This window comes from Glycine max, chromosome 14, assembly GCF_000004515.6.
Source record: "Glycine max cultivar Williams 82 chromosome 14, Glycine_max_v4.0, whole genome shotgun sequence".
NCBI classification, from domain to species: Eukaryota; Viridiplantae; Streptophyta; class Magnoliopsida; order Fabales; family Fabaceae; genus Glycine; species Glycine max.
The window spans coordinates 46,755,031-46,771,079 of record NC_038250.2 but is presented as its reverse complement, the minus strand read 5'-3'; the positions used below and the strand labels follow the sequence as shown (position 1 = coordinate 46,771,079).

Below are 16,049 nucleotides of genomic sequence, written 5' to 3'. Positions count from 1 at the left end.
ATTATTTAAGAAACAAACATCCACAAAGTCCTAATGTCTAATGATTTGTAGATTATTTTGAATTCTCAATCAACACAGAAAATGCACAACTTGAAAATGAGAGTGAGTACAAAAGTGAAAACTGGAATGACGTTAAGTATAGATTTTGCAAGAGTAAACGAAATGAGTTATATGTCAACATAAGCCATTATCTATATTGAACTTTTGAATGGTGGAATAATTAAATAGGAAATTTCACACTTATCTGAGCAAGGATCACATCAATGAATATAAACCAAAAAGAGAAATTGGAGATAGGATATAACTAAAAGAATAGTGTATTATTTAGTATAATTGACAAGCAAAAAACCTTATTTATTAAAAAAATTAGGGAAAACACAAAATATTCTAATTAACTAACAAGTGCAGGTGGAAGAATGATAATTGTTAGAAAAGTAATACTAATATCTACCTTGAAAACCTTCGATCCCTGTTAACATGTATTAGTGAGTGCAGGAGAAATACACTACACAAGATAAAACCATCTCAAGATAACTTGGTTTGACAACGCAAGTGTCTTTCTTTTTCAATTTATTGTGCATAACTGGGGTTTTGCCTTTTGAAATGGGTTTTGCGACTTTGGGCCTTTTGTTGGCATCTTAAAATTGATTTGGTTGTTAAGTCTTGCATTAACAACACATGTTTTTTTTTTTTTAGATTTTCAATTATTAAAGCATCGCAAATCTTACAATTTTAATAATTTTTTTACTAGGTACAGCTTAAACATTAACACTATATGGTTTTTAAATTTTCAATAATTTTAGATAATTTATTTATTCAATGATTTGAAAATTCATTATGCAATTAGTATTATTTCAAAGAAATACTTAATTACTAGTAGAATATGCAATTAATAATTAGAACATAAAACTAAATAATATTATTTTATATTAATTTTTTTTTTTTTGAAAAAAGAAATATAAATTTATATTCCAAAAAACTATGAAGTACAGAATCACCCCTAGGGTCCAGTTTAAAAGAAACAAAGAAAACCAAAACTATATCATAAGGAGGTGAGCAATTTGCTCTCTATAATTCTTTTTCATCCATAATCGATGTACTACTGTACCTATAATTTCATCAGCTATATCTGCCGTGTCAACTTTTTCATGAATTTTATTATTTCTATACTTCCAACATCTATACACCGTCTCCACAAAAGATGTTTTTAGGAAACGACTCTTCCAATTCTTTCCTTTGCTCGTATCCTCTATCCAATCTAACTCTTGCAACCACCCTGCGGGTTCATGATCAACATTTAACCAATCCAACACCTTTTTCCAAATAGCATACATTTCCCCGCATTCAAACAGAAGATGTTGAACCGTTTCAACCTCTTCACAGAACGCACACCGGGCATCATTCACAATACCAAACCTATACAACCTTTCTTTCGTGGCCAATCTGTTATGACAAGCTAGCCATAGAATAAACAAGGCTCTAGGTCGAGCTTCATTGTTAAAAAATACTTTCCTCCAAGATACCACCGGTTGGGGCTCCAACAGCCCATAGTAAAACTGGTTGACGCGAAATCTGTTGGTCTGGAGCAAATCTGTCCATTGAGCCATCTCTTGCACTTTCACCCTCTGCTTTAGAATTCCCTTCATAATCCAAGAGCAGGACGCTTTTATCGGCACTGTCATAATGTCTTCTCCTCTAGTGTAGTATGTATGAACCCATTGAATCCACAAGCTATCTTCTTTCTTATACAGATTCCAAAGTAGTTTAATTAAGCACGCCTTGTTCCAACTTTGGAAATTTATCACATTCAAACCACCTTGATTTTTTGGAGCACATACCTTATTCCATGCCACGGGACTTTTCTTCGTAACACAGCTTTTACCAGTCCAGAGGAAAGACCTGCAGACAGCCTCTATTCTACGAATCACACCCTTAGGAAGCGGTAAACACTGCATCCAGTAGTTTGCAGTTGCAAAAATGACGCTTCGCAGCAGCTGAACACGGCCTGAGTAACTAAGCGTATGGGCACTCCAATGATTTACCCTATCAAGGATTTTATCCACCAGCCCCACACACTGAGCATTGTTAAGCTTTCGGCTTGTCAACGGGATCCCTAAGTATCTGAAAGGCAGTGGGCCTTTCGCAAAACCAGTAATACCTGCAAGTTGGTCTTCACCATTCCCATTCATCCCACCACAATAAATTTTACATTTATGCGGGTTAACAAACAAACCTGTGGATTGGGAGAACTCATTGAATCTCTCCATGACTAGCTTGACTGACATTACATCCCCCCTTGAGAAAAGAAGAAGATCGTCCGCAAAGCTCACATCTATAATCTGAATCTTTTTCGCATTTGCTGTGGAAATTAAAGTTAGGAATAGCTCTAAGGCCTTTTAATTTCCTATGCAAATACTCCATGATCACAACAAAGAGCAAGGGGGAGATAGGATCCCCTTGCCTAAGACCTCTCCTAACTTCCATCTTTTTGGTGTAAACTCCATTAACATTAAACTGATACGTCACGGTACGGACTGCCGTCATAATCCACCCAACGAATCTCCTAGGGAAACCGATTTATGTCAGAATAACTTTCAAAGAATTCCAGTCAACTGAATCATACGCCTTTTGTATATCCATCTGAATCATGCAACGCGGCATACCACCCTTCTGACTATACCCTTTAATGAGCTCGTACGCAAGTAAAATATGATCGTGAATTGTTTTACTCGGCACAAACGCAGCTTGGTTGTTGCTAATAATACTACCCAGTACTTTACTCAGTCTATTAGCAATCACTTTGGATATAATTTTGTATACTGTAGTACAACACGATATTGGCCTATAGTCTTTCACTTTTATAGCCTGATCATGCTTTGGTATCAAAGTCACCAGAGTTCTGTTGAACCTGGCATCAAACCCACCATCCCTGAAAAAGTCTAACACAGTCCTCGTAACATCATTTTTAACAGTGCACCACGCTGCTTTAAAAAATTTTGCGCCAAATCCATCGACACCAGGTGCCTTCAGATCACCAATGCTTTTTAGGGCTACTTCTATTTCCTCTATGTCCACCATTTTCACCAATTCAGCTCTCTGGATTCTGTCTAATTGTTTAGCATTTCTGATAGCAACTATATCCACACTTTTTAACTTCTCATGAGTTTCACCTAATAGCTTTCCATAAAAGTTTAACACCTCATTGGATATGTCTTCCTGCTGGTGCACCACAGTCCCATCTTCCTGCAAAAGCTTAGTAATACCACACTTTTTCTGCCTGCTTTTTAGAGAGGCATGAAAAAACGCATTGTTGCCGTCACCTAACCGGATCCACTCGACCTTTGCTCTTTGTCTCAGCACCTTCTCTTCAGTCTCTTGAAGGTTTAAGAGATTTTCGGTATGTTGCTTCACTTCCTTAATCCTTTGCTCATTCATACGATCATGACTCAGGTTATTATGGGCATCTGTCAGCTTATTTCTAATGTTCTCAATCTGCTGTTTGAGGCCCATCAACGGTTTATTCATCTTCATCAGTACTGGTTTTAACCTGCTTAGCTTCTTCCATAGGATCTTGACCTGGTCCCCTCCAATAGGTTGGTTCCAGTTGCTATTCACCTCCGTCTTGTAACCATCCATCTCAGTAACTTGATTAATGAATTTAAATTTTTTGTTACCTTTGCTAGAATTCACATCATCTTTGACAAATAATAACGCATGATCCGATACACCCGGGTCAAAAACATGCAGAGTCCTATTACTGTTTTGTTGCAGCCACTCAATGTTAGCGAGAACTCGATCAATGCAGGAGTATATTGCCCCCTCCGTGTGTTTGTTGAACCAAGTATATCTATCTCCTTTTCTTTCCACATCAAACATCCCTATATTGTCCATCATTCTTCTAAGGTCAACGAATTCTGTTTCCTGTACATCTTTCCCACCAGCTCTATCTTCTATGTTCAGTACATTATTGAAATCGCCCATGAGGCTCCAAGCACCATTCTGATTTTTTCCTACATCTTCAATATGCAACCACAATTTCCTCCGCTCTTCAATTTTATTCGAAGCATAAATAGCTGTGAGCCTCTGGATGAAACTGCCATCAAGATTATACATACCACAATGTATAGCTTGATCAGTACAAGAGATCTTTTTCACCTCAATTCTTTTATCGTCCCAAAGTATCCAAATTCTTCCATTTACGCTATGACTATAGTTCTCTATAACCTGCCACTTCTTCTCTAGTCGTTTCTTACACTTATCAAAATTGTTCTGTCGGACTCTTGTTTCTAAAAGGATAGCAACTTTCGGATTTAGATTAAAGAGGCGGGAGCTTACCTCTTTGTTCTTTGCTACCCTGTTCAGCCCCCGAACATTCCACGACAAAATCATGGTACCTCCCATGGAGGCACCTTTGAGCCATTCCAAACATCAAAGGTTTGAACATCATTTTGACTGAAAATGTTTTTACCATGAGGGTCTGATCTAGCCTTCTTTCCGATGCTTTTGCTCTTTCGTGTCACTTCTATCCACTTACTATTATCTGAAGGTGTTACTGGTGCTTGCTCTATCCTCTCCATAATTGGCCCTTCTCGCCTTTCTTGTATCTGCTGTTCCGTCTCCTGGATTTTGCTAGCTTCAGCCATCGTATCTTCTATCACTGGTTTCACAATCCATTTTTTAACAGGAATTTTCACCTCATTGCTGCACACATGTCCTACCTTTTGACATCGTTCGCAAAACTGAGGTCTCCATTCGTATTCTACCCTCTGTTGTCTCACTTTACCTGCGTGATCCTTTATTTCAATTTCTTCGCAAAGTTTTTGTGTCACATCAACTTCTATCAGTATTCAAGCATATGTGATTCGCAGTTTACTCGTCGTGCATTCATCCGTAAACATCGGTTTCCCAATGGCGCTTCCAATTCTTCCCAGACTTTTGGGGTTCCACATTTTGAGGGGTAGGTGCGGCAGCTTGACCCAGATTGGTATTGTTCTCAACATATCTCTCTCCATTGAGAAATCCTCCCTCCATTCCAAGACTACCATTGGCATATTGCGGAAAGTATAAGGGCCTCTCATCAAGACCTTCGTCCTATCCTTCACTGATTTGAACTTTAGGATAAAATACCCTTCATCATTGTAGTAGATTTCAGGCAGCGTGACAAAATTCCACATTTTGCTCATATAATTCTTCACCGCATGCATACTTAAATCTGCTCCAATGACATACATAATCGCAGAGGTTTCCCAATATCGAATTTCTGATAAAATGTCTTCTTCCTCCAAAACTACTTCAACTTTCCCATCAATGATTGTTGGAGCCACATATTGAATCGCCACTCCATTAGCCGTATTCCTATTTCCCTTTATGATGTAAACCCATAATTGCTCAGCTTCCTGTGTATTCTTCATGATTGGATCCTCAATCTGCTTGCCGTTGTTTTTAGGGTTTCCCTCTTCGAAACTTTCAATGAGCTCAATGCTATCGTTCCCTTCTGTTGCCTCTTCTTGTCGCTTCTCACTCTCTGTTGACACTTCTTTCTGCTTCTGCGTGGTTGATTTGCCTCCATTGCTCGCATCCGATTGCAGGGACGCCAATTTCTTTGGCCTTCCCCGCCCCATTCTGTCCTTGAGATGGGTCAAATTATCAGACTATAAAAGGAATTAAGTTTTCACAACGTAACAAACTAAAATTCAAAATCTATCCAATATAAAAACAATAAAATTAAAAGATTGAATTGTCTAATAAAACATTAGACATTAAAAAAATGAAAAAAAATAGAAAAACTCAAAATATTGTAAGCGAATTCATTCTTAACATACAGATTTTGAGACGTACTTATATCTAGTGTTCAATAGTGCTTTGAATATGTCTGCCTTTAAATGAAGATTATAAGAACCTCCTTCCTAAAAAAAAAAGAAAATCATCCACTCATTTGTGCTTTCAATAGGCCAAATGCATTGTAAAAAGTAATATCAAAATATTATATTGTTAACTTCAAATCTCCATAACGAAAAATAATGACTAAAGGATGTTTTTTATCCTTTTAAAATATGTAAAATTTAGAATTGATTCCTCTAAATATTTCTGTCTAAGAGACAGTCCCATAAAATTTTAACATGTTATTCTTCATCTAGTGTGTTAACTCTATTAGTGAATATGCTTATGTGGCATGAACATAGATTCTATTTAAGACATTTGTACAACAATTTTAAAACAAAATTTGATGGTGATGCATATTAAAATACTAAATCAACATAATGGATTTACTAATGAAAATAACATACTGAATTAATAATAACATGTTAAAATTTTAAAGGAATTGAAATGGGACAAAAAAATTTGGAGAATCAATTCTAGACTTCACATTTTAAAAGGATCAAAAACATATTTTATCTTAATAAAATTTGTTGAAATATGATCCCACACGTGAGAGAGCACAAATTACTTCTCTTAACAACCCATGAATGAGTGGATCTAACAGGGGTTGTTCTCTAGTTCTATAAAAATCTTAGTTGAACTATTAAATATGATTAGGTCTATTAAAAAAACAAGCAAACTGTACCAAACTATTGTTGAACTACATCAACTTAAACTAAAATACTCAAACTATTTCTTGAATAAAAGTTGAAGCGAACTATTCTTCAGTTCAGTTTTTAAGAACTAAACTACTGTTAAACTGAATTTAACTTCTACTTATGATATTGAAAAAAAAAAGAGACACGAACACCTCACAGTTTAGTTAGCCCATTCTTTGCTTTGCTTCACTGAATCTGTGTAAACCATGGTTAAACTGGAAATGGTTAAATAATAATTTTATATTATACTAATATTAAAAAATTTAATATACTACATGGTGATGATTGAGGAATTAACTTCAACCCAGCAACAACCAACACAATTATCCTACAAATCGTTGGGAATTTTAATGTGAAAATAGGATCCAACACAATAAAGATTTTAACGTTGTCAATAAAGATTTTAACTTTAAAATTTTTCCACCAAATCAATAGAGATTTTAGACTGAGTTTGATAGGAGGAAAAGAGGATGGATGGGGAGAGAAATTGAAGGGAAGTTATGTGACACCTACTCATTTTACCTTTTACATTAATTCAAAAAATTTCTTTTTATTTCTATCTTTTCTATTTCTATCCTCAGTACCAAACAAAGACTTAATGTTACAAAATTGTAAAAGGCAATATACTTGCAAGAGAGATACACGGTAGGGTCCATAAAAGTAATTCATGAGTACGTGAACATTGGGCCGCAAGCCCGTGGTTATAGGATAGAATACAAACTCGTCTAAGTGTACCGCAAGCATATATGCCACTTCATAAAGGGGTGTTGCTACGCACACCCAGAACAACTACTGATACATCCAGCATAATAGCAAAGATTCTCATTTTGTCCTTCCGTAAAATTATACAGATATTGTCCAATGTGTAAGTGGTCCGTACAATTTTTTTTTTAAAAAAATATGTTTTATTAGGATGACGCTCTAACCAGTTGAGCTAATAGATCAATTATGTTATAAAATAATTAATGTTGTTATATGTAACAATTAATTTTGTGATAATTAATTTTAATATAATAATTAACATGTTTACATATATAAATTTTTATGAAATCTATGATTTTCATTTATAATTTATATATGTAAAAAAATTCACTATTATATCAAAATTAATTATCACAAAATTTATTATATAAATTTACATGCGCATTAAATATACATTCAAAATTTTAGTGTCACATATAATAACATTAATTATTTTATAACATATTTGATCTATTAACTCAATTGATTAGAACTTTGTGCTAATAATTTAAAAGTCACATGTTCAATGTTCGATTTCCGGATGCATGTGACAACACCCTTCATAGACGTATAAGGCCTATTTGTATTTGATGCACACAACAAGATGATTCCTCAAAGCATAAGAACAACTGAAATATATCTTCTAGGAGTGATTCACATCAAGAATAAAGAAGAGCGAGGACAAGTCATAAATGCAATCACCTGGCCCTCATAAGTCAAAACATTCCAAATGAGATTTGAAGTTTCCAATTTCTTATGGGGATCAAAGTTCATGCGAAACTTAGAATAGAAATTGAAGTGGTTTCACACATAATAAGATCGTATCCATGGAATCTTGATCATAGCATCTCGTTACAATCATCAATGGCCTTCGGAAAATACAATGACAAATGGATTTTACAAGTTATGTATGTGCCATAACAAAAAATACAATAGAGGCAGAATGTAAAATTCAATCTGCACCCTTGATTAGCCAAAGTTCTAGATTAAGATGGCACCCACTGACATCATTCTACACACAAAAAGTAGTGGAAAAGTGTAAAAAAGTGCACGAGTAGAACAGATACAATCATGTGTACAACACTTGCAAACTAATAATATTGGACTTAGATTATAGACAAAGGAAGATAAGAAAAGATGCATTAAATAAGTATACCGTATAGAAAATTACACATTCATTTACCATAGAAATTATAACACAATGATTGAGAAAACAAAAAATTGAGATTAATTAGCTGCCGACTACCAAATGCTATATATCCTAAAAGCTACATTTTACAACTAATTAGAATAATACAAGTGAGAAAAGTTTAGTCCGTGTTAATTCTAGCTGGAAGGCACACATCAGGAGCTTGCTCTTCCACAAAAATGGATTCACAATTAACCAGTTTTACTACATATTGAGCTGCAGGAAGGTACTTCTGCTGAGCTTCAACAAAGCCTTTGCCAAGAACATGTTCAACCCAATCCTCAACTGCATTTTTCTTGTCTGATAACCAAGCAGCAGCAAGTATGTGTGTTATTACCTCATAATCAATTTCCAGCTGAAGCTCTGAACCAAATGTCCTTTGAAATAGCATGCCAATTCTTTTTAATACTTCCTCAGCAAGCTCATCAAAATTGAATGACTTAAACACCACTTTCTCATCAATTTGATCAAAGAAATCACTTAACCAGGCATCTGTGTTTTCTGTTATGGATTCACTTTCGTGGTCATCATTGACACCCTCTTCACCATCCTCTACAGGCATATTTAGATCAAGATAGGATCGAGATGCCTCACTGTCTTGTTTCTGCATCTTGCTTGTTGCCCCCTCCTTGGAGTCACTAATATCAGCCTGCTTTCTTTTGTTCAGAGATGATGATTTGGAAAACCCTTTTCCGGGTACAACCTTAACATTTGTGCTACCAATTCTTCCGGCATCCTCAGAAGCATGTCCAAGTAATAATTGCATTTGGCATCTTTTGGCTTCAAGGATTCTTTCCTCAGAAAACATCTTAGACTCTTCCAAAACAAAAGAGCCATTACCTTTACAGACAGTTGAGGTTACAAGAAAGATTGTGTTATTGATGCTAATCACCCTTCCATGCGAATATGAAAATTTGCCTGTTCTTACTGCCTGCAACAAACTATTCTGCACCAAAACATCGGCTTTATCTACATTTTCAAGAAAGACAACAGAATGTGGCTTTTTACTCAACTCCCCAGCAATATAATCCAAAATTGTCTTCCTCCTAAGCACATCATAACAACGTGATTTTTGGTATTCAAAAACCGAGTTCAATGGGTAAAAGCTGTCCTGGAAGCCAAGATCCACAGAGATTAGGCTTTCAGGGTTTCCAAATATAGTCTCTGCAAGAACTGAAGCAATTTTCCTTTTTCCAAGTCTATCGGGTCCAAGGAAAGCCAACCATATGTCTGCTCTACCATTTGAGCCTCTACGCTTTCCTGCACCAGATTTACAAAGGGACAAAGTTTGACTGATAGCACATATGGCTTGATCCTGCCAGCCAACCTTTTCAGTGAGAAGTCGATCAAGAGACTTGAAATCTGCTAAATCAAATTTACCTTCCAAATTTGAACCAGAGCAGGAAAATCTAGCAATTCGGTGAGAAGTATTTTCATTCATACCATCACAATCAGTTGAAACAGAATCTGACAGGTGCTGAAGATGCTTTCTTTGATCTTGTAGTTTTGGGGTATCTGGATCCTGAGCAGTTGATGTATATAACGTTCCCAATCCTAAATCTGTGGTCACAGGAGTACGGAATGAAGATGATCTGTGGTCAAGTGCACTCTTATTGGCCATAAGGGAAGGGGCAACCCAAGGGGTGTTCATGTGAATTTGCAGTGTCTCTGAAACTTTTGGAACATGATCGGTTCCAGTATTAATGCAGACTGTATCAGAAGGTAATGGAACAGATAACTGCTTCGAAGGAAAAATACTATGCAACTCTTTGGGCATGCAGGAAATTTGACTAGAATATTGGAATTCACTGTGTGATGGGTCTTTATTGCTGCTTTCCTTAAAAGCCAGACCAAACCGTAAAACCTCAACTGTTGGAGCTTGGGACCTTGTTTGAGAAATATCAAATTGAGGTAGTGAACTTGTGTGATGAAGACGCTGACAAATATCACTCCATTTCTTTTGAAATCCCAAGATTTTATCATTCAAACTTGTGTTTTCTTCATTAGTCTGCACTGGATGATGGAGCTCTTTCTTAAATATATGCAGCCATAAATTGAAGCAATGAAATATTGTAAGTGATGCAAACCATGATTATTTACAGATAGTGGATCCAAGAATTTAAATCAAGGTATAAACACAAGAAAACTTACAGCTCCTCATGTGAAAATATAACTAATAAAATTGATATTATCATTTCATTGAAAAAATGTTCTAGAATAACTTTTGCAAATGTTGTGAATTATCATAAAAGGAACAAGTATGATTTTCTTCTTTGCCAATACTAATAGCAAATAAGTCCTTTCATCCATTAGCAGATGTATGCAGTAAGACCAAAGCTATACTGGAAAAGATACATGTGGATATAGAAAGTGCTTCATCATCTTCAAAAACTTTCAGAAAGATATAATCCACTGAGTTCAGTAAATCCATCATCTCAAGGAACATATTTAATATAATTTTCAATTTGATCATTAAATGCCATGGGCTCAACAAAAGAGAGCTCAGAGGGAGAAAATAGACAAAGAACCGTTGTTTTTATTTGGTTTGCTGCATATAAATCACTATTATTATGTTTTTTGTATTCAAATAGTATTATTTTCACATTCTTAGGCAGGTTAGCATTATACTGGATACCTCTAAATTATTATGTGTATCAGTAGTACAGCAATTGCCCCCACCATGTTGCATGTATGTGTATATGCATGTGACATCTCAGTATGCAACGGACAAGAAAAATGCAATAATTAGCAATCATAACAAACCTTTGCCACGTCCGACCCTCTATGCGCGTCCATGTTAACAACCTTTTGTAACCAGTGTGAGCTTGTTGAATAACTAGATGAAGGATCTACCTTCAGAAGATCTGCAACTTCTTGTTCACATTTTTTATTGCATGTGTCACAACGTGTAAAAGACCCGTTTGCACAGCTTACCGGACTTCTGATTTCAGGTGTAGAAAAGAACCCTCCAAATGGAACAAAGGACCCCATCAAGCTGTAAGTTTATCATGAGCAGGGAACTGTGAGATCCAATAGGCACGAAACAGTCAGAAGCTAAAGTGTGCACAATGAAAAGGATTTCAAGACATCATCTACATAAATGAAATATACTATGGCCAATACATACATAACAATAGACTACTGAAATTGACGATCTCATGACAGCAGTCAGAAAAATACAAACTCATCAAGTTTCTAACTATCCATTTGGATCTGAAAATACATAACAAGAAAGGATATCAGAAACAGCTGCATAATCAAAATTACATTCATAACCTGAGTGAAAAGAGCCCCTGCAATGCAGAAATGGAATCAAACCATTCATCAAAATACTGCTCATCGCGGCCGTCCATACTGGCCAACACAAGCAGTCAGCAGAACAAGAACAACCAGGTCTTTGTAAGAACATTTCTCCGGGATGTCTAATACATCTGATCAAGTTTTATAAATACCATGATATAAGATCATGGTAATGAAAACTCCACTTTATGATAAAGCTTTATACATGCCATGATATAAGACCACGGTAGTGAAAACTCAAATTTAGTATCTTTCATTACAGAACCGTTCCAGACCTGACTTCTACCCAGCAAGTAGTACATTGCAGCAGATTGCATATGACTCATTATTTTCCTATTAAAAAATCGCATCCAAAACATTGCAATATCTTCTAAAATTTAGAAAAACTAAACATAACATACATTTGGAGTTTCGCGAGGTAAATTAGAGTTGAATGCAAAGCAGATTCAGAAAAATTCGACTTCAACTTAACACCCCCTTTTAAAAGTAACAGAAAAAAAAAAAAAAAAAAGAACATGGAAGACATCAGAGATCTCAGAACAATCAAAAACCATAAATTCAGTTCACAAAACACACCATTTATTAAACTCAAATCTACACTCCCACCATTTATTTGTGCATGGCCTCCACCACGCTTGTGAACCCCATGCCACAATTTTGCATTGCTCTTCACGAAACTCCGTAACATTTATATTATTATTTACACGAATCAACGTGCAAGAACCTGAATAGTACACATCCCCATTTTCCCTTCAACCAAAAACACGACAAGTACATCAAACCGCAACTAATACTAATAGAACTAAAGGTACACACCAATAATAACCCATTTTGAGTAGTTTACACGAAATCCTAAATTCAAACTCATACACCAAAAAAAGACACCAATTATTTTTCTTCTTAAAAAAAAAAAGAAGAAAAAGAACGAACCTGGATTTTGAGTAGAGTCCTTCCATGGAAGGAGTGGCAGAAGTGACAGTGAGCAAATGAAGATCCCAATCATTTTCTACATTGGGAAACAATCCCAAGAACTTGGAATAAGCATGAGAAGTTTCCGCCACGCCCAGCAACGAAACCTTCTCACCACGAATCTCCAACAACCTCGTTAAACCCGAAACAACGAACCTTACAACATCAACATCAACATCTTCCCCTACAAAAACCTCAATCTCCCCGAAACTAACAACAACCCCAGAACCAGAACCCTCACATTGCTGTTCCAATTCCTTCAACCTAACACCAAATTTCTCTTCCCCACTCCCACCCTTTTTCACAAACTCCCCAATCTCCCTCTCCAAACGAACCACCCTCAACTCCGAACCTAATGCCGAACCTCCCCTTCCATTCCGAACCATCTCAACGAAACCCTTTAGAGCACTCTTTGCATAAACGCCCATAAGTAAAGGGTTTCTCTTGTTTTTTCTCGCGAGAACTTCCATGATCCTGCGAATATTTTCGTCGGGCTGGGCCGGGTCGAGGTTGCAGAGGAAAACCGGAGGTGACCAGTTGAACCGGTGCTGAACCGGAGGCAGAGGCGGTTGGAGCAAGGCGAGTTTTATATCGCAGCTCCGAAACCCTGCTTCAGCGAAGACGCGACTCACGATAGGGTCATCGAGGATCGACAAAACGAAGTGCTTTAGTTCGACTTTCAAAAACGACGTCGATGCTGTTCCCTGTTGGCTTTGCTGGAACATGTGGAAGCTCTCCGGGTGCCGCCGCTGGTTCGCCTGAGAGCGTTTTATCGCCGCCATGAGAGAGTTCGACACCGGCGGCTCCTCCTCGCCGGCGGAGGTGGACTTCGACGAAGGGAGCCGGTCGAGGGACACGCCGACGGAGAGCTCCAGGGCGCGGAACTGGAGGCGCGGGGAGTATGCGGCGGAGAATCGGGCGGCGCTGGTGCCGGCGCCGGCGCCGGAGCGCGCGCGGCCGCACGCGTCGCGCAGGGCGGAGGAGGGGAGAGCCAGGAGCGCGGAGATGGCGTGGAGCGACGTCGTCTGAGCGTGGCTGCGTCGGCGCGCGACGGCGACTGCGTCGTCGAGTGCACGCGCGGCCTCGTCGGTTAAGCATTGCCTCACTACACTGACCGGCGTCGGCATCGCCGGCGAACATATATAGTAATCACAATAATGATATTTAAAAAATAAGTGGAGTGTGTGATATTAAATTAAATAAATAAATAAAAAATTAATAATATTATAGGGGGAGAGGGGAAATAAATAAAATGTAGCGTTATCTGGGAACCAGGTGCTAGGGTTTGGACTTTAGTAGAGAGATGATGATGATGATGAAGATTAACAATTAGAATAAAATAAGAAAATTAGAAAATTGTTGTGGTTTGGGTTTTACTTGTTCTTTGTGTGGAATAATTTATTGGAGAAGAGAAGACAAGAGGGAGGAGCAGAGTGAGGTTATGGTGAATGGTGATGATGTTGGTGTTGTGGGGGTGATAGTTTTATTAAGAGGAGATGGTGTTAGTGTATTGTTTGGGTTTCAATGGGGATATTATGGTGGGGTGGGACCTTATTGTTTCATCGAACAGATGGTGGGCTAAGATTCTCTCTACCTCACTCTCCTTTTGGGTGTGTGCCTTTGATAAATGAGGATTTAATTCCTCTGAAATGACTTTATATGGAAAGCTATCTTTTAAAAGGTCGACTTAATAGTTATGCTGCTGCTGGTTGCTTTTTATTTTTAAAGAAAATTAAAATAATAGTCAAAATATGGTTTGTTTAAATTTTAGAAAATATAAAAAAAAATAAAAAAAAACAGACTCAAAATTGAGAATAACAAATTAATATTCTTAGCTTTTTTCGAAGAAATAAAAAATGTAGTTATTTTTTAAAAATGAAAACAGAAAATATACCCTCATACTAAGTGTTACTCAAGTCATCTAGACTCAAGAGACTTAGTTCAAGGTTTTGCTTCAACCAATAATAATAAATTATTTTAAATACACATAAAAGTTTAAATCAAATAGACTTGGTGTATATTTGAATTGAGTGTTTACAAAATTGAATTGGATAAAGTTGATTTTAAATTTGATAATGACGAAATACAGACAGATAATTTATTTTTGAATGCTAAAAAACAATATTCTTTTGTTTGTATAATTCATAATTTGATCGTGTAATTTATTAAGACCTCAAGTGTTTTCAACCAAGTGAAGATGCTGGTTTAGAAAGGTGAAAATACTAAACTGGAGAGATGAGAATACCGAGTGAAGATTTGCAAAGGTAACGATGATAAGTTCAGGGACTAATGGGTTATTGTGATTAATTTTTCATAATAATAGATAGACTAAAGGATCTAATTAAACAGTAAATATAAGTTTAAGTACTAAATTTAAAAAATAATTAAAAATCTTATTAAAAGATATTGAACATGATATAACTTATATATAACTCTATAAAATATTAATTACATAATATGTTTTTACTTATATAAAATAGTAAATATATAATATGTTATTATCTATATAATCAAAAGATATAGGTATCACCATCCAGTGTAAAATTTATTGGAAGGGGTTAGTCTTCCACAATAAATCATGAACAAGGTTTAAATTTCTATAAATATTCATATTTAATGTCCAACTATATTCAAAAGAGAAAATTTGTGGGAACAAAAAAAAAAAGAGATATATAAATATCTAAACACAATCTATTAATATAACCACATGTGTAGTATAACTTTTTTTAAACATTATTTAAGCTTAAATGTTTTTAATTTCTTAAATTTGAGATTTTTTTTTATTTTGATCCGTCAACTAAAAATTTATTCTTTTCAATCCTTAAATTTATATAATGTTATTTTTAATCTGCAAAGTGAATTTGAGAAAGAAAAAATAACATATATTTAATTTTTTTTTAGTCCTCTCAAGAGGAAAGTTAAGAAACTAAAATCAGCATTTAACAATTTTTTTTAAAAAAATCAATTTTTTAATTGAAAACCAAAATAAAAATTAAAAAATATTTCAAATTTAAGACTAAAAATATAACAATACTTCGGCCCATTGTTTATTAGTACAGCATCTTTTAAAAATTGAATTTACCAAATTTTCTTATTTTTCGTCTAATCTTATCTACTAAATCATCACAAACAAATATGCAAATATAATTGGTGTTAGTACAAATACAATTATTCATGCCATCAGATCTTTCACAAACTTTCAACATCACTCAAAAAAGTTTCGAAAGAATTCAATAACATAAAGTTAAACCCGATACTGAAATTTGAAACTC

General features: G+C 35.8%; 1 protein-coding gene across 2 annotated transcripts; it reads right to left on the bottom strand.

Annotated features, from left to right (window-relative positions):
- Positions 1–8,447: 8,447 nt before the first annotated feature.
- Positions 8,448–14,385, bottom strand: LOC100818456 (protein SMAX1-LIKE 6). 2 transcript variants are annotated; one of them, XM_006596360.4, is made up of 3 exons: positions 12,739–14,385; positions 11,272–11,503; positions 8,448–10,540 (listed from the first exon to the last, which is right to left on the bottom strand). In XM_006596360.4, exons 1-3 carry the CDS (start codon positions 13,902–13,904, stop codon positions 8,630–8,632), a joined length of 3,309 nt encoding a protein of 1,102 aa, XP_006596423.1. In that variant the 5' UTR covers positions 13,905–14,385; the 3' UTR covers positions 8,448–8,629. The 2 variants fall into 2 exon arrangements, with proteins under 2 accessions (XP_006596423.1, XP_006596424.1); XM_006596361.4 differs by having other exon boundaries at positions 8,448–10,516; positions 12,739–14,384.
- Between the last annotated feature and the right edge of the window lie 1,664 nt (positions 14,386–16,049).

Coding starts and splice junctions, on each gene's coding strand:
- LOC100818456 (XM_006596360.4), bottom strand. CDS start 13,904: ATGCCGACGCCGGTCAGTGTAGTGAGGCAATGCTTAACCGACGAGGCC. Junction 11,504..12,738: donor GGACTCTACTCAAAATCCAG/GTTCGTTCTTTT, acceptor ATAAACTTACAG/CTTGATGGGGTCCTTTGTTC. Junction 10,541..11,271: donor GAGGGTCGGACGTGGCAAAG/GTTTGTTATGAT, acceptor CATATATTTAAG/AAAGAGCTCCATCATCCAGT.